Source organism: Meriones unguiculatus, chromosome 1 (assembly GCF_030254825.1).
Source record: "Meriones unguiculatus strain TT.TT164.6M chromosome 1, Bangor_MerUng_6.1, whole genome shotgun sequence".
NCBI lineage: Eukaryota > Metazoa > Chordata > Mammalia > Rodentia > Muridae > Meriones > Meriones unguiculatus.
In genome coordinates, this window is record NC_083349.1 from 53409518 (window position 1) to 53434436 (window position 24919).

General features: G+C 43.2%; 1 protein-coding gene across 3 annotated transcripts in view; it reads right to left on the reverse strand.

Annotated features, from left to right (window-relative positions):
- Positions 1–24919, reverse strand: part of Myof (myoferlin) — a 144565-nt gene that overhangs the window by 62980 nt on the left and 56666 nt on the right. For 2 of the 3 annotated variants that reach the window (XM_060388880.1, XM_060388892.1), the window contains exons 8-21: positions 23844–23906; positions 23714–23764; positions 22622–22652; positions 22038–22153; positions 21154–21280; positions 19155–19258; positions 16049–16117; positions 15906–15949; positions 14276–14358; positions 11981–12019; positions 10123–10247; positions 8800–8916; positions 2039–2216; positions 612–736 (exon numbers count right to left, since the gene is read on the reverse strand). In XM_060388880.1, the coding sequence (XP_060244863.1) occupies positions 612–736; positions 2039–2216; positions 8800–8916; positions 10123–10247; positions 11981–12019; positions 14276–14358; positions 15906–15949; positions 16049–16117; positions 19155–19258; positions 21154–21280; positions 22038–22153; positions 22622–22652; positions 23714–23764; positions 23844–23906 (1272 nt within the window). The remainder of the gene's footprint in view (positions 1–611; positions 737–2038; positions 2217–8799; positions 8917–10122; positions 10248–11980; positions 12020–14275; positions 14359–15905; positions 15950–16048; positions 16118–19154; positions 19259–21153; positions 21281–22037; positions 22154–22621; positions 22653–23713; positions 23765–23843; positions 23907–24919) is intronic. The other variant, XM_060388887.1, reaches the window with a different exon arrangement.

Below are 24919 nucleotides of genomic sequence, written 5' to 3' on the forward strand. Positions count from 1 at the left end.
ATCTTTAACTTGAGCAAGAAATGCTTCAAATGTGCCACCTTCCTCCTCACTATTGTAGTCTACCAATGTCAAGAAGGTACATACAGATACTATTCTTATGCTGCTCTACCAGAGCAACCCCTTCCTCCAGTCTTCAGAGAAGGAAATGTTCCTCCAGTCAGAAGCAAGAGCAGAGACTGGGAGGCTTGTCCCTTAGCAGAACTCATCTCTGTAGTAGGAGCAAAATCCTACAGGTTGCACACGGCTATCGGAACAAAGCATCCTTCCTATGCAAATCATGCAGACGCCATGCGCGCGCTCCCTTTCCGCCCTCCAGCCTTTTGCATTCTCCTGACTCTCTCAGTAAGAGAGCCTTTGTCACCTTCTCCCTCCTCTTAGGCTGGAGGGTGGATGTCCTGGTGAGCTGTGTCTATGGGATGGATTGAGGTAAAAGGTAGAACAAGCAGGGGAAAGAGCCTGCGCACCAGTGCCCATGAACTTGTACTAGCTCCCAGCTGTTTTCCTCTGCTCTCAGTAAATGGCTCTTACCTGGTTGACCATTGTATTTTAAGATCCCGGGCTACAGTTGCCAAGCCTGCCCACTAATCGGAAATTCAGGAACGATAACTCACCAGCCGCTCCGCCATGACTAGCAGACTGTTCACTGCATCCAGGCGATGACTAATATCCTCCCAGTAGGACGTCAGGGTGACCACCGGCTTTGTGTGGGCCCACGGTAAGTAGTAATAGTAGTTGCCTGGTATGGAGGGTCAGGGGTCAGTAAATAGGGACACTGGAAGTGGGCAACATATTTATCACACAGACGTGCTGACAGAGCTGCTCATTGATCCGCATGCTTGGGCAATGGTCCTGGCTAAGGTTTGTTCACTGTTTGGGGAGCTGGAGAGTAAACCTAGGGCCTCATATAAGCTAGGACAGTTCTCCACTGCTGAGCCACACCCAGGCATCATCCTGGCTCATCAACTTTATTCAGTTAAGCAACAGAGGAACAGATGGTTCGTTCGCCTGTTTTGTGAATCTTTCTAAAACAGCAAATTGAGGACAACAGTCTCAGAATCTTCTTTGTGGCTCAGGACCCACAGCTGAGCATCCACAATGGTTACCCCATACCGCATTGCGATAAACGTAGAGAGCTCTGGAGGTTAGATTCACTGCTTCTCTGCGAAAACTTTTCTTTCAAATTATTGTTTTTGCTGGAAAAGGAGCAACCCCACCCCACACCCTGTTCTTTGCAAACCTCGGCTGCCTGCATAGGGTTGGCATTCCCCGGAAGCTTTCTGTAATTAAGACTAAATATTTAATGCTTTCTAGGCCATTTTCTGTTTTAAACCGGCTCACACAAAAATTTAGGTAAAAATATAGCCATACTGTTGGACTGTTTCTGTACACAGACTCATATACGTAAACATATAATTAAAAAAAACAAAAAAGTCTTTTTAAAAGAGAATGAGGTGACAAGGCTGGGTGAGAATCGAAGCCTGGCTTGTCCAGTGTCTGAGCCAGAGTACTGCCATGGTTAGCTACTGAAGCTAAGGGAGATTTGCACGTGGTGGGATACAGCTGCTTTAGGGAATATGCTATTTAGTGGGGTCACCATCTTGAGATTTTATGAGACCTAGTGTCCTGGCTGAGCATAGGCTTGGGAACCTGGGCTTTAGCTCCTAGGAACGGGATCTGGGTCTGGCCACCCTTCACCCCTCCTGTGCCTGTGTGCTAGCAGGCAGACATGACGGGATGACTAGGGCACAAGTTATAGAAAATGGTTTTCTCCTCCCACCAGTTAGCTTCTGAGGACTGAATTAAGGTTGTCTGGCTTGGTGACAGTTTCCTTATCCACTGCGCCATCTCACCTGCACAGATTTTGCTCCTCTTGTGGGTTATCTAAACTCCAATCCTCTCCTCACATCAACTAATGAGATGCTGGGGATAGTGACCGCCAGAGGGGAAAACACAATGCACACTCCTTGTTATGTACCCTCTGTACATGCATGTACCCACTGAAGCATGAATAAGAGAGAACACTTAACACCACTCTTACCATCAAATACTGCACGGCTGTACTGAGTCGTTGATGCCAAAGGCTTACAGGTTGCATCAAACTTGTTGCCATAGTTCCCAATGCTGACCTCAAACTGAATGGCCTCGCCAACATCTTGCAACATGGTGGCTGAATGGAACACAGCAGACAGGCTGTACTTCCGCCTTCGCTGGTATTTCTATAAAGCAGGAGAAGAGATAAGGTTCAATGCCATTTCATTTGTCTGAATTTATATGTGGATTTCCAGCAGATGCAATTCTAAGCCCAATTGGTTAGTGCCGTGCTAAATGCCAAAAGGGAACGTTCTTGGATCCATCAGCTCCACTTCTCGTATAAGTGGTCAGAGACCAAAGTAGTAGGCTGTTCATCATGGAGCTGATTGGCAGAGGGGAAAACAATGCATGTGTCTACAAGTCACAGTTTAAACAAGCTAGTTTCCTGTCATACTAGGATGGAAATTCACAATGACCTAAGTAAGTACTTATGCAAACATAGAAAAGGGGAGTATTTTATTTTATTTTGACTTATTTTGCTGGTGATTAAACCCAGAACTTTATAGATGCTAGGCAAGCATGCCACCAGAGAGCTACTTCCCTTGCTCCAAAGGATATATTTAAAATAAATTAATTAAATATATTTTTAATATTGATGCACATGAAGAGGATCTGGAAAAACATAAATTATTAACAGCAATACTATCATAGAGGTTAGAGCGATAATGGCAATTTTATTTTCTAACTTATCTGTGTTTGAGTCATTCATGTATTAATTTTTAAAGATTTTAAACATAACATAAATAAAGATTAAATAAAGATTTAAATTTTCAATTTAAAAATAAGTGAAATTATATTCTCTCACTTTTTCTTTTCCACCACCAGTCTCTCTTCTCTCTCTGCATTAGTAACTTAACTGATGATCCTTTTCTTTTCCTTCAGTCTATACCATGGCCTTTATTCAATTGAATAGATCACTAATTTTGGGTGGGGCTTCTGGTTTGTATGGGGCAAAAATTTGGACACCTATTTGCAGAGACACCCAGGCTTCAAAAACTGCTTCAAAAACATTAAAAACAAAAGTAAACTAGATTAAGATCCTTCTATTATATCTGGTTATCTTAATAACCAGATATAATTATTTAAGATTTATCTTTCTTGATGGAATTTCCATGTTTGAGCTGTCACTCAGTCAGCCCAGTTCCCCACTGCTCCCAAAGAGGCATTTGTTTCTCATCACTACATGAAGTACTTAAGAAAACATCACGTTAAGTGGAAAGTCTCTCTCATGTATCTGATCTACCACAGTAACCAGAACTCCTCTCTACCTATCCGCATCTAGAGACCTTTTCCCCTTAATTCAATCAAAACCAAGCAAACCTCTCATTACTATCTAGTCATTGATCAAGACTTAATTTTTTTTGTTATTGTTCTATTAATTCATTGAGAATTTTATACAATGTATTTTTGTATTAATTCCCCTCAACTTCTCCCAGATACTGTGGCTTTATTTAAATTGTCCTTTTCTTTTAAAAAGGTTTACTTTATTGTGTGTGTGTGTGTGCCTAAGTGTGAACCATGTCTGTGAAGGAGTCACAGGGGTCTTAAGAGAGTGTTGGGCACCCTAAAACTGGAATTATAGGCAGCTGTAGTTCCTACACATATGTGCAGTAAGAACCAAACCCTCTGCAGGAATAGTAAGTGATCTTAAATGTCGACCCAGCTCTTAGCTCCTACCACCCCCAAATCAATGAACTTTTCCTGACAAAACAAAAATGTACGTCTCAATCTCTACATAGACGGTACTTTTTCTATTACATGCCACTGTTTAAAAACCATGGTAAAAGACATGATAAAATTTGCCATTTTAGGAGTCTGGTTCAAGGGCATCAAGTACATTCATGTTACTGGGCTCTAGTCACCTACCACCCAGAACTCTTTTCATGATGCAAATAAAAACTCTCCCTTTCTCCCTTCCTCCTGCTGGCCACGACCATTCTCTCTGAATTCAACTACACCAGCTTCCTTGACAGTGTGGTCTGCAGTTATCTAGCCTGTGCTGGGAATAATTCACTTAGCACAATGTCTTCTGTATCATCCATGTGGTAGCTAGAAAATACTTTCCCTTTTACCCAGTAATATTCTGTTATATGGAGACACTTCATTTGTTTATCCAGGCACCCAGGGATGGACACATAAGCAGCTCCCGCCTTTTGGCCACAATGAATAACATCAGGTGTGTGTCTATTTGAGTCCCTGCTTCCAAACCCTTTGAATTTGCACTCAGGAGAACAACTGCTAGATTTTATAGTAATACTATTTTTAATTTTGGGGGCTGCTTCAAGAACTAGTCCTGTTTTTCAGGTCAAGCTCTATGAATGCCTAGGCTGGCTTTGAAATCACAACCCTCTTTCTTCAGTCCCTAGGTGCTGGGATGACAGACATGCCTCGCCTTGCCTGGCTGTTGAGAAAACTTCTTTTATCTTGTAGTCCTGAAGAGGTAGTAACAGTCCCCTAGAAAGTGCGTGATTATAAAGTCACCATTTTGGTGAAAGGCGATTTTGACATCATATAACAGACCTGGAAGAAGGTTCTGTCACAAACTCCTCGCAGCTCCGAGCTCTTGCAGAATTCCTTCTAAATCATTAGCTGCAACCTCAGCTTCACTTTAAATTACCCAGGGAGCTTTAGCCTGGGTATTTGAGCTCCAAGTCTTCCCTGTCTTAGTCCACTGTCTTGGTGCTGGAGAAGCTAGGGACACTGAAGCAATTTATCAGGAGCCACCTAGCTGTACGTGATTCAAGAATGCTGGAAGAGTTAAAAGCTTTAATTTGGATTTTCTAAAAGTTTCAAAGCAGGAAGTGATTTGTATTGGTCATAGTTTTATATGCAGCAAAACTTCTTCCTTATAAAGTACTAGGCATGATTTAAGGAAAGGGAAGGTTTTTTTTTTTTTTTAAAAAAAAAAAAAGGAAATATAATTTGAGTCCTGAATCAGGGCCTGGGATTGGATAATATTGACTTTCAACTTGATGGACTCTAGAAGACTTCTTATCATGCCTCTGATGAAATTTCTAGACTTGGTTAACTGATGTGAGACAGCCTGCCATAAATGTAAGACACACCATCCATGAGGGGGTCCTGGGCTGATAAAAATGGAAAAAAGGGAGCTGAGTCACCTTGTCCTGTTTTATTATGGCTTATGCAGTATGACCAGACTCCTCAAGCTCCTGCTACTTTATCTTCCTTGCCATGATGGAATGGACTCTCACACTGTAAACCAAAATTAACCCCTGTGTTTTTTAAAAATTACTTTGCTAAGTATTTTATCATAGCAATGAGGGGGGGATGTGCGGGGGAGGACAAGCAATGCAGGATCCAGAAGAAATGGTCATGATTGAAGTGGGACTCATGAATTAAGCCAGAGTCTGCAAAGAATGAAGAAAATGCATGAGTGTTCCACGAGTGAGGAGGACACTGTGTCTGGCTGAGTATTAGGCACACATCCATTCAAGCCAAGATTCCATTAGAACGCCCTGGATGTTCTGCAGTGTCTGCACAGATGCCCACAGAAGTCTCCTCAGGCTCCTCACCCTGGAAAGAAGTTTGGGCTTCTTGTCATCACCTCAATTAGCCGGGAGAGTGGCATACACTGTCAGCAAATGCTAAAGATGGAGTCTGCTTTGGACCACTTTGCAAGTCCAAGCTTCATAAGGAGCATTGCTTCCACCTGCTCACCTGCCCCCAGAATCCAGCTGCCCTAGATTAGGGTAACTGAGAGTTTCGCCAGGACCTAATCCTTTTCCACTTCCCCTGTGGTCCCAGGGTATGGAGAGGTGGAGAGAGGAAGGAAACACAAACACTATTTAGAGAAGCTGGCCCCAGCTTTGGTTCTGGGACGACTCTTAGTAGCAAATCTTGGGGCAAAGCTGCCCACAGTCAAGGAAAGCTACATTAAAGGAATGTAAAGGCCAAGATCCAGGATGAGGAAGGGATTCCTTGTGCTCAGCCAAGGCCAGTCTTTGCTGGTAAGCAGCTGCAAGATGGACCTACTTCAACTTTAACATTCAAAGAGAGCTTGCCCTTCCTTCATCTTGTGTTGCGACTTTGTAGTAGTGTTGAGATCAGAAGTCTTACACCGCCCGCAAGAAGAGTCAGCAGAAGAGGAGGTGGGGAAAGCAGGCTTTCCTGAAATGCTATAAGATGGATGAAAGTGACAAAATTAGTTTTTTTTAGCCAGTGTGCCTTTTAGATGCATGTGGTTCTGGAACACTTACAACCAGCCATTTTGACAGACATTGCTGTAGCGAGCATTGTCTGGCTTATTGCTTCAGCAAAACCAGACAACAGGTAATTGTGTATGAGTTAATACAAAACAGGAAGTGCAAAACAAAAACAGAAAACAGATCCATGCCTGGAAACAACAATTCTAGCTAGGTAGATAGATAGATAGATAGATAGATAGATAGACAGACAGACAGATAGATAGAATTTGTTTAAAAAATCCATTCGTAATCCCCAGAAGGCAGTAGGTGCTAGGATAATGCTGTGTTTACCACACTTGATCTTCTTCTATCTGCCTGAAACCTTCTATGGAAGCACCAGGCTGGACCCTGCTGCTCCTACCTGGCAAGACCTGCCCACCAGGCCCACCCAGAGCAAGGCCATCTCTGCTCTAGGCAGTGGGGTACTCTTGGCTCTTTGACAAACAAGTTCTCTTTCGGTCCCACCAGCTCTATCCAGACACACGACCTTTGTAGGATGACCAGAATCGAGTTTTCAGCTGAGCTAACCAGATTCACGGAGCAGACATGCTCATCTCTCTCTCCTGTGGTTCCGATGGCCACAAGGGAGGGATGTGCTTGGACTCTCAGCTCCTGTCTTGCCTTTGAACTGTTCACTGTTTTGTTTCACATTTGGTTTTAATTAAACGTCTGGTACAAACTACATAACTATCTGTGTCTAATTATTTTTAACAAATGGGGCAAGTTCTGTTCTATGTCCCAGTTAAAAAAAGGCTGTTCTTTTATACACTGACATATACAGTAGGCAATGTATATTGTTTGTGCTTTGTTTTTCACTTTGCTTTCAGTTTTTAACCAAATGAAGGAAATGAGCCTCTTTGGTTGTTGGCCTTCAGTGGCTTTCTCTCCCACTGCTGTTCCCCTTCTCACATTACAGTTGTTAAAAGTGAAGAGAAGGTGCCTGGATTTAAACTGCCTTCTGATGACAGCAAAAAGCAAAAACAACAGATAAACAAAACCCCACAAGATATTATAATGGCTGGAGGTCCAGCCATCATGGCATTTCTTCACGATTCTTAATTCCAAGTGGCAGTCCGTAACAACTCAGGCTCCAGGCCGGCCCGCAGTCAATTACTTCGGATTTCCTTGGAGGCCCACAGGGCATGTGTAGCTAGTCTCCTGTGCAATCCTGCACTAAACAGCATGTAGGCTGCCCCCCTTCCCCACCAGCCCCCACTTCTCTTTTCTTTTTTTTAATTTGACTTCAATATGCAGTGAAAAATCTTTATAGAGTTAATAATGTCGTGACGTGGACATAAAGACTCTAGCCAGGACCTTATTGGAGGAAGTGAGGGATACATTTCTTTGAGTGCTGTCTTCCTAATTAGAAGCAGAAAATGGGTTTGCCTTGTATCTGTGTCACAGCACAGACTCAGCATCCCACTAAATAGGCTCTTCAAATAGAGCCTAAAAGGAAGAGCCTAGCCTATAGGATTTAGCTTGAAAAGTCAAGACAAGTGTAGCACTTTAAGCATTTGGTTACTCTTAATCCTTTTTGCTAGTAAACTGGTATATTTATATCTCAGCCCATTTGGCCAGAGGAGTGTCCGAGAGTCAGTTGTTCTCCCAAACAGTTCAGATTTGTGTGTCCTAGAACATTGACCTGAGAGTCTCAGAAACAGAGAGGTGAACTTGGGAGACTTTCTGTTTTGAAGGAAGAAGGGACTTAGAGCCATTGTAATGTCAGCCGGAAGAAGGCGTGTCCTTAGCACTCTGAAGCCTGAGGGGTAGCAGCTGCTGCGAAAGTGGAAACCGGGTGCTCTGGTTCCTATGCCATCAGGGGAGCACAACCTCTCCACCCAAAGAGGGGAGCACTCTTTCTTGTCAAGTCCAGCAGATACGTGGCAGTCAGTCTTGATTTCAAACTTGACTGGATTAGCAAACCTAGGAGATTAGCTATGACTCTGGATACTTCTTGGTGTTCCCAGAGACAATAGGTCATGAGGTCTTGGATATAATTAATGTGCTATCCCTTGCTGAATTTATAACATGATGGCATCATCAGGAGTTGGTGACAGCAGAAAGTGGAGGAAGCAGTTCTCTAGAGACTGTGAGATCCTGGCCTCTTTTTTCTATTTTCCCCTCTCTCTGTTGCCTGTCCACAATGAAGAAGCTTCTCAGCCACACCCTCCTTCAGGGATCCTGTTCTGTCCTGTTTGCCTGGAACTATACAACCACAGACCAAACCTTCAAAAACAGTGACATGGACCAAATTCATAGAAACAGTGAGCCGAAATGAATCTTGCTGCTCTGAAGTTGTCTGTGTCTGGTAATTTTGGTCATAATGCCAAAAGCTAATACTACACCTATTAACATCCCAGTGGCTGAAGCAAGGCTCGTTGTCTTCACTGGACTGTCATGGATATATCAAAGCACTATTGGAGAGACAGCATGAAGCAGGTCTTTCTTCACAGATGACTCTCCAATCCCTTCCATCCCATGCTAAGTTCACACTGATGTTTACCTCAACAACCAGAAGGTCATCATTTGAAATGGGCTCGAGCTTCTTTTCTGGTGGTTTCTTTTCAAGGAAAGTGCTCAGTTCAACCAAGATCCTGCCTCTGTAGGCTACCCCTTCTCCCTGAAAGGCAAGAATGCAGGATTACACCCATAGGCAGTTAACACACATACACACACACACACACACACACACACACACACCATTTTCCGTGGTCTTAACCTCCAACATGAATCAGCTAACAACTTCCACTAATCCAAGTCTTTAATATCTAAAGAAGGACTCATTTACTTTCAGGTGGATTCCAAATGATGCATGAGATGCCAGGGCAGAAAAGGGTCTTAGCTTGACTAAGGCTGGAGACTGTGAAGCCATGCTCTGGATCTGCAAGGAGTTCCTGAAGCAGGGTGGTGATGGAGACTAGGCTTGAAGTCCCGTCTATCTTAACTCATCAGAGCAGCCCTGCATTTTTGTTTATTTATTAACTTGGACCCTTTTCTCCCCTTCTTGTAATAAAGAAACTGTTATGTGGCAACCAGAGAAGTCTCAGAGTGGCCAGGAAGCAAAGGCTGAAGACGCTCTGGGTATGCCAAAATACGAAACGTCAAGAGTGGGTATTCCCACCACACTCAGCAACGGTTGCCCATAGAATCTTCTGCAGAGAAGCGGGAAAGCTCTCAGTTCCTCAACTGTCTTCACTGTTCCCTTCCCAGGGCTTTCCCACTATTATAATATATATATTTTTGACGCCTACGGGATGAATAACCAAAAGACATTTGACTTCTGCTGTAGTCAAAAGAGAATTTCCCATCTTCGAACTGAAGTGCAAGAATAGATTGGGTCTCCATGGTCATGTCCCTGTAGATCCTGGAACATGCATTGGAAGAAGCCAGCATTGGCTGCTGATGTTCCCATTAACGTAGAGTTGAAGACTGGATGGATGTGAGCGTGCCACTTACCCCTTTTTATTACTCAGTCACGAGGAGCCTTTTCTTTTCTGTTTTAGGCAGGGTCTCGCTATGTAGCTCTGGCTGGCCTAGAACTCACTATATAGACCAGGCTGGCTTCAAGCTCACAGAGATCCACCTGCCTCTGCCTCCTGAGTGCTGAGATTAAAGGCCACTATGCCTGGCCTTCCAGGATCTTTTCTATTCTTTAATTCTAAGTCTGAAGAAGTGTAAGGCTTCTTTAACACTTTGTCGGCTGAACGGCAGGTCTGTGTTAGGGCTGGGGAATGAATGTGCCCCTACATGAGATACTTATTACTATTATAAGAAGGAATCCCATTAACTAGTCTCCATCAATCACAGCCTTAATTGAGAAACTAACCTTTCCTGTATTCAGTTCATCATAGGGATCTGGGAATCCCGTGTACTCTCTGGGGCTTCCGTAAAGGTTCAAATAACAAGGTCCGAATGTTGGGACAAAGCCCAACTCTGTCTCTCCTGTATTTGCTGAGACATAAACATCATTATTACATTTCAGGTCTTTAACATTCAAACTATGGAAATAAATATTAGTTATTAGTCAATTAGGTGAGATGAAATTTTTCGTCTAGTTTGGAAATTAGTTGCATTAGTGAAAATTAGGGACCTGCCATATTCCCATTTTACTATTGCTTAAAGATATTAAACAAAAAAATTGGAATAATTGAGACAAGTTTATCTTTACAAAAGGAATGCTACTTAAATGAAAGAATAAGATTTTCAAGTTGCTCTTCACATTTTTTGCAAGTTTATAACTGACATTAAATATTTTGTCATAGTTGGAAAGAGAGAGAGGTATACACAGAGAGAGACGAGAGAGAAGAGAAGGAGGGAGGAAATGCAGAAAGAAGGGAGAGACTGTGAGAGGAGAGAGAGAAAGAGAAAGAAGGGAGGAGGAGAGAAAAAAACACTGCAACGAGGAAGAGTGAATGAGAGAAGAGAGTGATGAGAACAAAATTGTCTGGATTATATAGTGAAGGGGAAGGGAAGCCCTTGCCCCTGGGCTGGAAAGTTTAGGGTAGAGATGGGGTATGCCCTCCATGCCCTGCTGCAGGTAGGGACTGAGGGATACTGGGAGAACCTGGAGCAGATGTTATTTAACTTCAAATAGTATGGTAGGCGCTGTTAAAAGTACAGTAAAAATAAATAAATAAATAAAAATAAATATATCAATGAGTTCCTTATGCTTGTAAGAATGTGTGCTCTTCACAAGTGCTAAGTAGATTGTCATTCATTACTTTCTTTCTGGGATGGTCATCTGATAAACTCTGTTTCAGCTATTTGGACTCAGCAAGATTACCCCTCCATGAAGGGTCCTGAGGGCAGGAAAAATATTTCCCTACTTGGCAAGGAAGCCACCAAATCAAGAGGAAATCATGGGTGACCACAGGGAATACAAGAGCTTTCTTCGTTGGGCTGAGTGGTCCCAGATGAAAAAGGAATAGATCTTTTTCCAAAAAGCACAATGAGGAGCATTCTCAAGTGATATATGGAGGTCAAAATTTGGTTCACTAGCTTAATTTTGTGTCTTTAACATTCGGTGGTGTATGGTCAGGATGTTGGGCAGGAATAAAGGGTTGAAGCCCAGAGTCTCAGGGAAAGAAAGTTCATGTTAGAAGGTTGCTGATGCCAGTGTTTCTCCAACTCAGAGCCCTCATCTAGAGGAACAATAACATCACCTTAGGAGAACTGTAATGGTCAGCTTTGAGCAAACTTGCAAAAAATGGCAGGTACTGCACAAACCAAAATACATGTTATGATACCTTGTTTTGGGGAAGCATGAGAAGGGGAAAGTACTCATATCTTCCAACCTAGAGATTCACATTGAAAGTGGGGCAGAGGTACTCGACTCGTTATTGGAACTATAGATTTAATAGTGCTCTGCATCTCTCCCCATCGAACACAAACGACAACAAAGGCATTATTTGCAGTAAAGCAAATTATTTGCAGTGAAGGGTGGTGTGCATCTGTATGAGAATGTAATGCAGGGCACAGGGGATGGCTATCAAACTTGTTTTAAACTCAGCCATGCAGGACAAACACACACCACTCGTGAAACATTTCTAACTCCAGCAAAACGATATCTGAGGCAGTGAAACGTCAAAGTAGGGTTTCTAAGGCAATCAGTTAATACAGCCCGAGTAAGATGACAGAGGGAGGATAGGAAACTGCAGAAGACAGCAAAATTACAAAGCGTAAACCTGTGTATGACGCAGCCCCCGTTCCCGAAGAGGAGAAATCTACGTAGTAAAAATAGGACTGGTTAAAAACAAGAGAAACATGGACAGCATAAAACAAACACTGCAACGTTAATCATATTCTGTGCTGGATCAGCAGCTTAGCCACAGCAGGGAATCCACAATTCACACCCAAATCCCGCGAGCCTTTTCTAGTTCCTACTAGTCTTACCAGTTAAGTTTCACCCGGCACATGTAAATAACCCAAACTCGCCTGCTTCAAAGAGCCCAGCGTTTGGGAAGAGCTGGCTTCCCACAACCACAGGAAGCGGGTGAAGTTACCAACAAAGCATGCTTTTAATAAAACACTTACACATCCTTAGCTGGGGCTATGGCCAGAAAATGCAAGTTAATTTGGTTTGAGGCAATATAAGCAAACACCTGTAGTTAAGCCTGGATTATGTGACGCAAAGCATGGTTTGTTCCTTTGTGGGTCAGGGAGGGGAGGGGTCAGCTCCTTGTTTTGGGACCCTGAACCAGGCTACCTGCAGGACCTGTAATGGCATAAATGCTCAGAGAGGGAGGCTGAAACTGCCTGTAACGATTTCTGTGTATAGTTCCGATGCCATCACTGAGTAAAAATATTTTTGCCAGTATTTCTTGAACCACTACCTTTAGACATTATTTACCAACTCCCTACTTAACAAGTGGATTGGGTTGCTTTTACTCATTCTCTGTACAGACGGGGCCCTTTTTAACCTCTCTTGGTCTTCTTCTTTAACCTCTAGTGAGCGCATCTGTATTGCCCACTCAACAAAAAGAGGCTCCGAGCACGCCGACCCTTCTTCTATCCACCCTTCGTCTTTATTCTCTATGCTTGCGTTTTACACTTCAGAAGGGAGATGGCATTTATATGCTGTTCAAAGCTGGGGATGTAGTGACCACCTTAATACTTGCTTTCTGCAGAGAAAGGGGCCATGATTCCGCTTCCTTTGCTGAAGCTCCAGTGTTACGGCCCCTTCAGCAGGGAATGCGCAGATGAAATCTCTTCCTGACGTTCAGCTGTTTGCTTAAAATACTGCCACACATGGCTTTCTATTTGAACCACGCATTTCTGCCTACCTGTTTTCCCTGAGATTTTGAGTTGTCTTTCTTTTTAACACCTCAAGATATGAAACTAGTGTCTTCTTTATCATCCTGTCTCTAGGATCTTCCAGGTTCTTGTTGGTTAGGACTGATACTATTTATTTACTATTTGTGGGTATGAGTGTTTTGCCTGCATGTATGTACAAACATGCATCACATATGTACAGTGCCTTCAGAGACCTGAAAAGGGCATCAGAGCCCCTGGAACTGGAGTTATGAATGGTTGTGAGCCACCTTAAGGGTGCCGAAAACCAAACCCAGGCCATGTTCTTAACCACTGAGCCATCTATCTACAGCCATGTTGGTGCTCTTCAAACACTGATGCTCTTAAAACACATAAAATGAGGATAAAAGTGTCTTCAGAGAAAATTTTATTCCAAATTACTTCACCTTACTCAGTATGTTTAGTGTCCTGACCCTTGTAAAACCTAAGCTGCAAGTATTAATCTGCTTATGTCAATGTTTTCTCTTTTAACTGCTTTCCTTTTCTTTACTTCAGCCCCTGGACGTACATCAGACCATAATAACAGGTACAACGATGTGTGGGCACTCTGTACTGATAAGCAAGACAGTTCTAAAACAGCACATGGCAAAAAGGTTTTGGACAGGAGCAAGAAAGCTAAAAATGTATTAACTTGTTGTTTGCTTCCATCATTAATTATTTTGCTGTTTATCACCAAAACATCACTGGCATGGCTCACCGGCCCAATTGTCTTTGCATGCATAAGTGTGTGCATACCTTCATACGTATGTATGAGTGGTGGGGGGATGGGCAGGTAGGCGGTTGTCCTAGGAATTGAGCCCAGTGTTTTGTACTCTCAGGTACATGCGCCAATGACTGGCCCCATTGCCAGCCCCGTCTCTCATTCCTGTTTTGAGGCAGGGTCTTACTAAGTTGCTGAGGCTGGAGGAAGACTGCCTGTGTAGTCCAGGCAGGTCCCAAACCTGGGATTCTCCTGTCTTGGCCTCCTCTGCAGCCACCAGTTCACAGTTCTGCACTGTCAGGCCTGGGGACATTTGCCTTTTAAAGGCATCGAGCATGTTTCTAGGTGACTGCCACAGCTCAGACTTTCTGGCTAAGTACTACTCCTTAACCACTGAACCGCTGGGGCACCTGGGTCTGTTCTTTGCCAGAAGCTTTGAATCCTGGCTTCTGCTCCTCAAGTGACTTACCTTCTACTTCTCCCCCAGAGGAGGCAATTTTAGAAAGGTATAGATACGTTGTCCCAACTACATCATTTTTGGTAAGCCGGTCCCTGTGTAAAACAAGAGGTTGGTTACACCTTCTGCCTCTGAAGGTATAGCTTTTTTCTTTTTCTTTCTTCTTCTTTCTTATTTTAATTTTATTTTATGTGTATTGGTGTGAGGGTGTCAGGTCCTCTGGAATTGGAGTTACAGAGAGTTGTGAGCTGCCATGTGGTTGCTGGGAATTGAACCCAAGTCCTCTGGAAAACAGCCAGTGCTGTTAACGACTGAGCCATCTCTTCAGCCCCCTTTTTAGTTTTTTCGAGACAGTCTTTCTCTGTGTAGCCTTGGCTGTGCTTGACTTACTTTGTAGACCAGGCTTGCCTCAAACTCACAGAGATCTGCCTGCCTTTGCCTCCCCAGTGCTGGGATTACAGCCGTGTGCCACCATGCCCAGCATAATGTCAACTGAGGAGTTAGAAGACTTTAGACCTCAGAAACCATCCTGTCCAGTGGCTTCAGGCTTTACTGTACATAAAGATTGTGTGGAAACTTCCCAGCTTCATCAGCCAAGCTCATTTCAGGAAGTCTGGGCCAGAGTCCTGAGTGGCCGCACAGCAACTACACCCGCAAGTCTATGCCGACAGCCCTCCAGCCGCTCTAGAGACCGTGATCCAGTTAGGCCTTCCATTCTGCTGTCATGAAGGTGAGATCTGCGAAAGCCCAAAGGCTTTTCAAGCGGCCCTACTTAACATCATCGCCATAAAAGGAACGGACCCAGTTTATATGATGTTACACTATTGGCTTATTAGTCCTTACTGTAAAGTGAGGCTGAAAGTAGTCCCTGCCCGGCAGAGTTACCATGGAGATGTTGAGGAGACTTGCCCATGCTTCTTCCTCAGAGGGCTGAGCGCTGTCAGTTGAACCCTCCATCCATCAAGAACATTCATTGAATGGTCTTATGATGGCCATTGGTTCTGAGAGGTTGGTCTATTAAGAATGTTTAAGTAACCTCTTCCTCCTCCTTCCTCTCTCCACTCTGCTCTCTTTTCTCGAGCCTTAATCTTACTATGTAGCCCAGGGTGACTGAGAACTCACAATTCCCTCAGCCTTCTAAGCACTGGGTTCACAAACATAGGCTACTATGTCTAACTTAATGAAATTTTCCCCCTTTGGGTAAGCAACTTTATGATTTACTTTTTAATAATAACAAAGAATTGTTTTCAGACATTTTGGTGAATCTTTCCACAAAAATTGGTTTATTCTATTTCTGAAGTCTCTTTTGGACAGTCCAATAGAATTAACATTCCTAATTTCTTATCTTTGAGCATTTCAAAGATTTTGTTCATTTCAAAGCATTTATTTTGTTTATGAACAATTGAACCAAGATATCCAAAACTTTTCTGAAAAGCCTTTTTTTCTATTATTATTGTCATTGTCTTTTATTTTATTCTAGTATTATTGTTAATTGGTTTTTTTTTTAAGAACCCTCTGCCTCTCAGTTCCAGGTACAGTTTTCTTGTGGATAGAATAGCAAATATTCCAAAAGGTGTGAGTTAGGCCATCTAAAGCACTCAAATATTCAACTCATGCCGAATCCAACACAGTTTCAACTCACCAGTCATAGACTGTTAGTTTTATCTTCTCACACATGGAGGGAAACTGTTAAAGAGAAACAGAGAAAGGTAATTATTCATCCATTAATTCACTAACGAGGTGAGTCAACATTCTTAGTTTTTACAAAAGAAAAGAAAGTCAAACCTTGATCTGAAGATTGACAACTTGATTCCATTCAGGGTTTGCATTTCTCTCAATTATGTTTGTGCAAACCTGTAAAAATCATCAAAGAAAAACAGTAGGTAGTCACAGTTCTAGCTGCTAACAGCTGTGTGTGTATGTGTGTGTGAGATTGTGACTTTGGCAGTCTAGTCATTAGTTATATATTTAGTAACCCATAAGCCCTTCCTCCATCTAACCATCCTTTCTTCCTTCATTCCTTTTTCCTCCCCCTCTCTTTTCCTTTTTCCTTTCCTTTCCTCTCCTTTGTTTCTCTCTTCTCTCTCCCCCTCCTTCCTCCTTATTTCTCTCTATCTTCCTCTCTCCTGACCTCTCCCTTTTGTCTTGGTAACAGGGACAGAACCAGGGCTTTGTACATACAAAGCATGTATACCTACACCTCAAATCTGAATTTTATTTTTTTTGACAATAATTAGGTAAAATATGAGATGAGTTTGACTTTAACGTCAGTCTTTGTTTCTCCTGTCCACTAATGTTTTTCTTTTAATCTATGTCTTCACTTGCTAAATGTCTACCAGGTGAATGTAATAGGAACGGAGGTTACTGAACATTTATTATATACTGTTTGATAAGCATCTCATGGTTATTAATTAACCAGGTCTTTCGATCCCACTCACCAACTACCTGCCTACTCCTGTCTCTGGCATTTCCAGCACTCATCTGCTTAGGCTCACAGCCAGTTAGGACAACCCCTCCCCACCCCACCCTACTCAGCCTTCAGTAAATCCTGACACTCATTTCTTCATGAAACCCCCGGCATGCTTCCTCACAAACATCTGCACTTGGTTTTCATATGACTCCCCACTTCCCTTCCTGCCTACTGACTGTGACACCACTCTACCGTGAGCTCTCTCTGTCTCATACAGCCCTCCCCATCTCACCCCCACTGACCTCCTGTTCCCCTTTTCTTTTTGCTTGCTCTCCTCCAGCCACACAGGCTTTCCTTCCCTGAAAAGATGCTTCCTTCATGGCCTCTTCCTGCTTGGAGCCTCTGCCCTCAGGATCTCTACACATCCGGGCCTCCCAATCAAATGATACTTCTTCCAAGGTGTCTCACTGATAACTTCACTAAACACACTGAATACACATATACTCATTCACACAAATACACATGTGTATACGTACAGACACATACATACACACACATCTGTCACTTGCGGTCACTTTGCTTTCTGTGTGTTCCTCAGCACTGACTAAAATCATCCAGTTCTTGTTTACTGACTAAGTTCACTAGTTGAACACATAATACCTAAATTCCTGTGTGTACAGAATTTGGAAGAGGAACCTTTGTAGAGGAAATTGAAAGTGATGAGGTCATGAAAGTGATGTTCTCACAGTGGCATTAGTAGCTTTATTAGGAGACAGAGAGATTTGAACTGTCCTATTTCCATTCTCTTGTCACGGGTCCTTCTGCCACAGTACAATGCAGTAGAAGGTCCTTACCAGATGCTCAGCAGATATCCATGCTTTGTTCTTGACTTTCCAGCCTCAAAACCATGAGCTAAGTAGACTTCTACTCTAAAAATTACCCAGGCTCAGGTATTTTGTTCTAACAATAGAACACAGATTAAGACAGTCTGTGTCTTCTGGGCTCTAAGGGAACTGTCTCTGCCCTTGTGTCACTTCCATATTCCCAGAGCACGAACTGTATTGCTTCTTAAGCAAATTAACCAATTCGAAGATCATATAAGGTCATTAGCACTCACGGTTACAGTTTAGGAAATTGACACTCGGAAGTTAAGGAGTGTGGCTGACTGCGGAGTAGAATAAAGTCTACAGTTCAAATCAGACTTCACTTTATCCCAGGGGCAGGGGTTTTCCCATTGCACCTACCATGACCCTCCCAGGAAACTATACGTAGTCACACGTGTGCTGTTCATAGATTTCTGCTTTAATAACGAAAGAGCTCAAACACAAAGAAGGCGGCGGCTCTTGATTCCTGTAACTGCCCAGGGCGTGTCATTCTATGGAATACAAACCTCCATTTTGGACTATCTCGGTGGTGGATGTGGTCTCCCCTACACCAGGGCTCTCCCTGATGATTCCAGAGGACTAAGACAGGCTTTTCTGCTCTGCCCTCCTGTCTCAGCAGCTTGTTAGACAAAAGGTGAGAAACCCAATGGGAGTCAGGAGTTGGGGTGTCCTTGCAAATTCTGACTGTCACAGTCTAGAGCAGTGGTTTTCAAGCTGTGGCTTGAGACCCATTTGGCGGTTGAAGAACCCTTTCATAGGGGTTGCACATCAGATATCCACATTACAATTCACAACAGTAGCAAAACTATGAAGTAGCGACAAAATAACGTTATAGGTGGGGGTGGTGATCACAACATGAGGAATTATACTAAAGGGTTGCAGCACTGGGAAGGTTGAGAACCACTGGTCTAGAGTCATCTGAGAGAAAAGTCTCATTCGCATAATTACCTAGATCAAAATAGCTGATGATGAGAATGTGGGGATTGTCTTGACTGCTAGTTGACACAGGAAGGCACAGCCCACTGGGGGCAGCACCATTCTCTAAGCAAGTGAGCTTGGGCTGTGTAAGAAGGCTAGCTAAGCATGAGCCTGGGAACCAGCCAGAGACTGAGCCAGGAGCCTGTGTTCTTGTGTGCTCTCTACTTTGAGCCCCCGTTTGAATCCCTGTCTGACTTCCATCCATGATGGGTTGTAACTTGAAAGCTGAAATAAGCCCTTTCCTCCGCTAGGTGCTTTTGATCAGAAAGTTTTGCCACAGCAACAGAATGGTGCCTAGGAGTGATTAATGGTTGGCTGGGGATTTTGCCCGAGCGTAAGGGAATAGTTGAAGCTGAGAAATAACTACAGGAGTCCAGTGCTGGCCTCACTACTCTGATCTCCAGAAGAGATTTTTCTAACTGGTGTCCTGTATATTTCCTACTCCCACCTAAGGCTGCGGAAAATCTGGCATAGCAAGTTTCAATAACCAGTGTCTCTGCAGAGTGGCCCACTGACCAGGGGCCATTTACCAAAGATAACTAGGAATTCACCCCCAAGGAAATCACAGCACGTTAAATGTCTGTTCTAAGAGATGCACACATTTAGATCACATATGTACCTTTTTCCCAGCAAAGGAGACTTCCACAAAAGGGTCCACAAGATTTTTCTTGTCTGCAGTGCCGCCAAATATTTCCTTCACCGTTTGGGAGAAGGCGTCGTCCACTGGAAAGGGACAGGCCGCATGGGAAAAATTAAATCCACTCTCTTGAAACAATGAAAGATGTTCAACAAAATTCACAATGTCCCCAATGCATCAAAAGGGATTTAAGAAGAACTGTTTTCTAGGGTGGGAAGAACTAGCAGCAAAAATCCCTTTGTCTTGAGAGAGAGGGAAGAGGAGAGAGAGGGGAGGGGAGAGAGGGGGAGAAAGAAAATGTATTTTTTCCTTGCAAAGTTTTTAAAATAATTGAGTGCCTTGGAAAAACAAACTAATAAATGATTATATTAAGAACAAAGCATTCATGGAAGATGAAACAGTTTTCCTGACATCCATTCGGTCAGTAAGAGGCAATTGTCAAGTTCAGGCCTTTTTCTGATTTGGGGAATGTGTACTAGGCCCAGCTGACATTTTAGAGAAATGCTTGAAAAGTCAATATACTTATAAATAGCATATTTCTCACACACTGATGCACTGCAAATGTGGTGTCTCTGTTTCAACAAACTGCAAAGTGGACAGAAATCAATTGAACGGGCCAGTGTAGGAAGAATAATCTGAACCTATTTTAATCTATTGAAGACATTTCCAAGGGAAAAATGGAAAGGGAACATTGTAGAATCTTTGAAAGGAGGGAAGTGTTCTCAGGGAAAGGAGGGCACATGCATACCAGGACATGTGTGTAGAAGTCAGAGGACAACCTTGGGTGTTTGTCTTCATCTTTATCTTGGTTTTGAGGCAGGGTCTCTCTTGTTTGCCATTATGCTATGTACTTCAGGTCATTTGGCCCACTCAGCTTCGGGGCTAGCACCCTGTCTTGGCATACCATCTAGCTTTAGGGGTGCTGGGACTACAGACACAAGCCACTGCATCTAGCTTTTACGTGGGTTCTGGGGATCTGAAATCAGATATCAAGCTTGCAAAGCAGACACTTTTCATACTGAACCATCTTCCTGCCCCCTGCTCAGCTATATGTAACAGTCCACTAGGAAACATGTTTTACTTTTGTTATAAAATTTTATGCTTTCTTTAGGACAGAGGAGGTTGATGGGGGTCAGTGATATGGCTCAGCAGGTCTAAATCATACCCCTCAAAAATGGCAGTGCTGGAAGAGTGTCCTAAACAGAAGGACTTTGGCCAGGTAAACAGAAGGTTCATTGTTGGGTAAACAAAGGCCTACAGATGGGTTTCTGTTTACCAGTTGCCTCCCTTAGTCTACCTTCAAAGGGCACCTACCTACAGCAAGGGCATCTTGTCCAGCATCAATCTGCACAGCCTGGATCAGTTCAAAAGCCCCACCCTGCTGACTTATATAAAATCTACTTGCTTTTCTGCCATTTTTGCTCTTTTCTCTGCCCCTGAGAGACAGCCTTGGCAGTTTGGTCCCAACAAACCCTCCTTTCTACAGATAGAGTTAGTGGTCTAGTTCAGTGATTTCACTCACTTACAAGACCCACATGATGGGAGGACCCCCATGAGCTCAAGTTGTCCTCTGATCTCATATGTACAGTGACATTTGTGCCTGTGTACCACACACACACACACACACACACACACACACACACACACACGCATACATACACACAATGTAATGTTAAAAAAAAAGAGAGAAGCTGATTGCTCACACCTCTATAGCAGTCTCTAGAAGGATACAGAAGATGGATGGAAAAAAGGACAGAGCAGAATGGATCAAAGGGAGGCACTCAAGAAAAAACATGGATGAGCAGTGTCTGCCCCAGCAGCTACTCAGAAATTTTTCAGTGGGGCCAGATGAATGGAAGTAAATCCACGAAGGCCTTTCAAAGGGGGGCCTATGGCAAGGAGCATCCATCATATTCAGAGTTCAACATGTATCATGTCAAAGACTTCTGAAACCCCCATGAAGGACTAAGGCAGTACATACTCTGCGGGATGTCCTCAGCTCGGTAGATCTTCAGCAAGAAGGTTACCCACCGGAGGGCAATGCCAGCCGGAAGTAACAAGTTGCTCTCCACGTCATCAGTGTCATTATCACGATCCCGTTTCTCAGGCTATGAGAAACATGGTTAAAATCACACATGTGAAAAAGAAGCAGTTCTAAAAGAAACCAAGTTACTGACGTCCAGAACTGCCTCCATTATCATCTCTACTGTTTGGAGCTTTGGCCATTGATTTCCCTTCAGCTTCCAAAACGCTACTGTATAATGCTTCAATATTTCTGCATTCTCCTGTTAGTTTCATGAGCACGGCATTGAGGAGGTGTCTGTATGCTCGTGTTTTTGTTTCTCTCTGGCCCATTCCTGTTTCTAGTTTTCTGTCTGATGTCTCAGAACTATCACTAACCCTTCAGGGGGAAGGAAGTGATGAAGTAAGGAATTTTTGTGTGGAAGAAAAACTCAAGCCTTTCTAATGATGCTAGTAAGTTATTAAACACATACAGAGTTCTTGAATGAATGAAATACTTCCTGGGTGCTGTGGCACACACTTGTAAACCTAGCACATAAGCAGGTGAAGGCAGGAAAATCAGAAGTTCAAAGTCAACCTTAGTGACAGAACCAGAGCTGAGGCCAGTTTGAGCTACATGAGACCCTGACTCCATACTCTTGGCCCCCTAAAAGAAAGACCCACAAATACTAGGAGGCACCAAGAAGGAATCTGAGCTACAGTGATGATCTGTGATCAGCAAAAGATAGTTTCTTGGAATCAGCCATCAGGTGTAAGGGTGACAGTTTGGAGTCTGAACTCTGTTTTACAGTCCACTGCTTAAGTGTGTTTTTAAGACCAGAAGGTACAGGGTAAGGGACTCACAGGGGGTTCGTCTCCAGTTCCCAGGACAAACATGCTGACTTTCATGTAACCTTTTGCACCTGAGCTGGTGTCCTCTGGGTCGTTGAGAAGAAGCCATTTCCTCATTACAGAGTGACCTAACATAAAGGAACAAAAGGACAAGGACACTCTAAAGATGTGCTGGCAGGACTGTGATTTCATCCAATTCCCCAGAGGGGTCCATGTAGCAATATCTCCTGTTCATGCTCCACCCACATCTTAGCCCCACCTCCTATCCCCTGCAACACTTTCACAGTTTGATCTTAATAAGACCATGAGATCATCACAAAACAAAGACATCACCATTTATATGTGCTAAGATAAAAAAATTAGACATCTGTATCAACCTGCTGTTATCTGTCTTCATTAAGCATCCTTCACATTACAGAAACAGTGTTTCCTTACCGCTGTAATGGATTTGGGGAGCATGTCTCTACGGAAGAACTCTTTCCTAGCATTTATGAGGACCTGAGCTGATCCCCACCATTGAAAAAAAATTTCTTCCATCTCTAGATTTTCTTAAGCGTTAGCATTTTTTCAAAATTAGAAGGTAAGACACTACTTACCAGGTTCATCATAAACAAATCCAACATCAATCTGGGGAAAAGTCAAAACAAGTTAAATAGATTTTTAAAATCAGTCTAGTCACTTTAAAGAAAAAAAAAAAAACACACACATTATGTTTAGAAATGATGCCCTAGCTCTTAAACCCCCAAGATCTAAATTCCTACCTCACCTACTCTGCGCTAGCACTTTGCTTGATATATGATGGCATATAGAAGACTCGGTGGATCATTGCTGAATAAATGAACTAGACTCAGGGTTGGAAGAAACCATGAAAGCAGGATGACCAGAATGTTCTAGTTTGTCTGAGACTTTCTTAGTTTCTGCATTAAAAGTGCCAGGGAAACTGGGACCATTAATCACCCCACAGGAAATCACCTAACCCAGGGTCCTTTCCAAGCTTCCTTCTGCTCCAGTCAGTCTTAATGTGATTACTAATTGAATCATTGATTGGACAGTTCCATGATGTCTTTATACGTCTTCATGAAGATGATTCCATCTTGCAGATGAAGCAACGGAGGATCAGAGCAGTTAACAGAGTTCACCTGGGTGACAGGCAGGATATGACCAGACGTCTGCCTGACCCAGATCATCTTACAAGCATGTTAGTGAGTGGAGCATCTTCTTTCAGAGGGTAGATCATCCTCTGAGAACCGATGAGGCGCCAATCACAAATCTACACAGCAAGAACCACTTGGAAAAGTGTAGCTTCTCTTTCCCAATTTCACTTTCTATTCTCATTTCAGACTTACAACAGGCTTTGTAGCCCAAGCTCTGGGGCCATTGGTGAGTAGAGCTGGTTGAGGGCTTTTTGCCAGCACCAAGAACATCCTTTGTAGCAAAGACTTTGCTTCCATCAATCACCTGGAAGCCAGTGAGGGCCCTCAGTGACATGCTAAAGCACCATGCCTTGGAACACTGTTAGTGTTTCAAGACCCATGAAGACATTAGCAAAAATCATGGTGTGCACGCTTTACCTATAACCCTAAGATAGAACCAACATGTGTGCCCTGAGGCCTGGCTGTCACTCAGCTTCCCTACTATGAAAGCTCTCATGTTTACATAATTCAAAGAAGTATGCTGTTGTCACTCACCTTAAATTCCCCCATCAGGGAATCTGCCCTCAAAGAATGGGAGTTATAAACCTGGAAGAAAGGAGAGGGGTGAGCTGACAGCCTTCGCCCAGTGGTCAGTGAGCAGTGTCCTCCTGCCCTTGCCCCTTACCCGGATGCTGATGATCTCATCCATGAGCTCAGAAGGTGTGATGTGCACATTGTAGAAAAATAACTGTCAAAACAGCAGAGAACACATTCGAACGTTAGCCGGTGACTCGGGTCCAGAGGATCTGATGCTGCAGGTCTGTCTACAAAACTATTAAACACTTTCAGAATTAGGTAGGGCCTTGTGGACACATTGCCCATCTGTGCACGGTGGCATAGGAAAACAGGAGAAATAACTAATATAAGCATTTACTCAACTAAGCACACGTGTTCATTTAGCACTAGACAGCTCTAACTAAAACGAGGATCTAGATTCTCCCACACTGCCACTTTGACCGAAGTGGTGCTAAAGGCCCTGATGCCCAGTCAGTCCACTAACGCTCTTACTTCTATAGTTTCTGTCTAATGCCTTCAAGGAAACATTGGCCATTCGCTCGTAATTCCTTCTCAGTCAAGCTTTATCCCACCTTTCTCGGCACATAAGCGGCTGAGATAAGAGGACTGCATGAGTTGGAAGCTAGCCTGGGCTACACAGTGAGTTCTAGGTTAGCCTGGGCTACAATGTGAGGATCATATCTCAAAAAGAGAGAGAGATTTAGTAGTCACAAAAACTAATCTATTTTTCTCCAACTTTTACGTAGAAATATTGTAAATATACCAAGAGTTGTGACCATGGTAAGATAAAACACTTTTCACCTTTGCTACCATGGTAGAACTATCTTTCTTGGTTTGATTGCCTTGTTTTTTTTTCTTTCTTTCTTCCTTTCTTCCTTTCTTCCTTCCTTCCTTCCTTCCTTCCTTCCTTTCTTTCTTTCTTTCTTTCCTTCTTTCCTTCCTTCCTTCTTACTTTTTTTTATTTTTTATTTTTCGAGACAGGGTCTCACTATGTAGCTCTGTCTGTCCTGGAACTCACTCTATAGACTAGGCTGGCCTCAAACTCACAGTCACCTGACTCTGCCTCCCAAGTGCTAGTATTAAAGATGTGTACCACCACCACCCAGAGGTCTTGGGGTTTTCCTGGATGGAGTTTGTTTAGTTTTGTTTTTGTTTTTTAAGGAATATAGATTTATATCAGTTTTT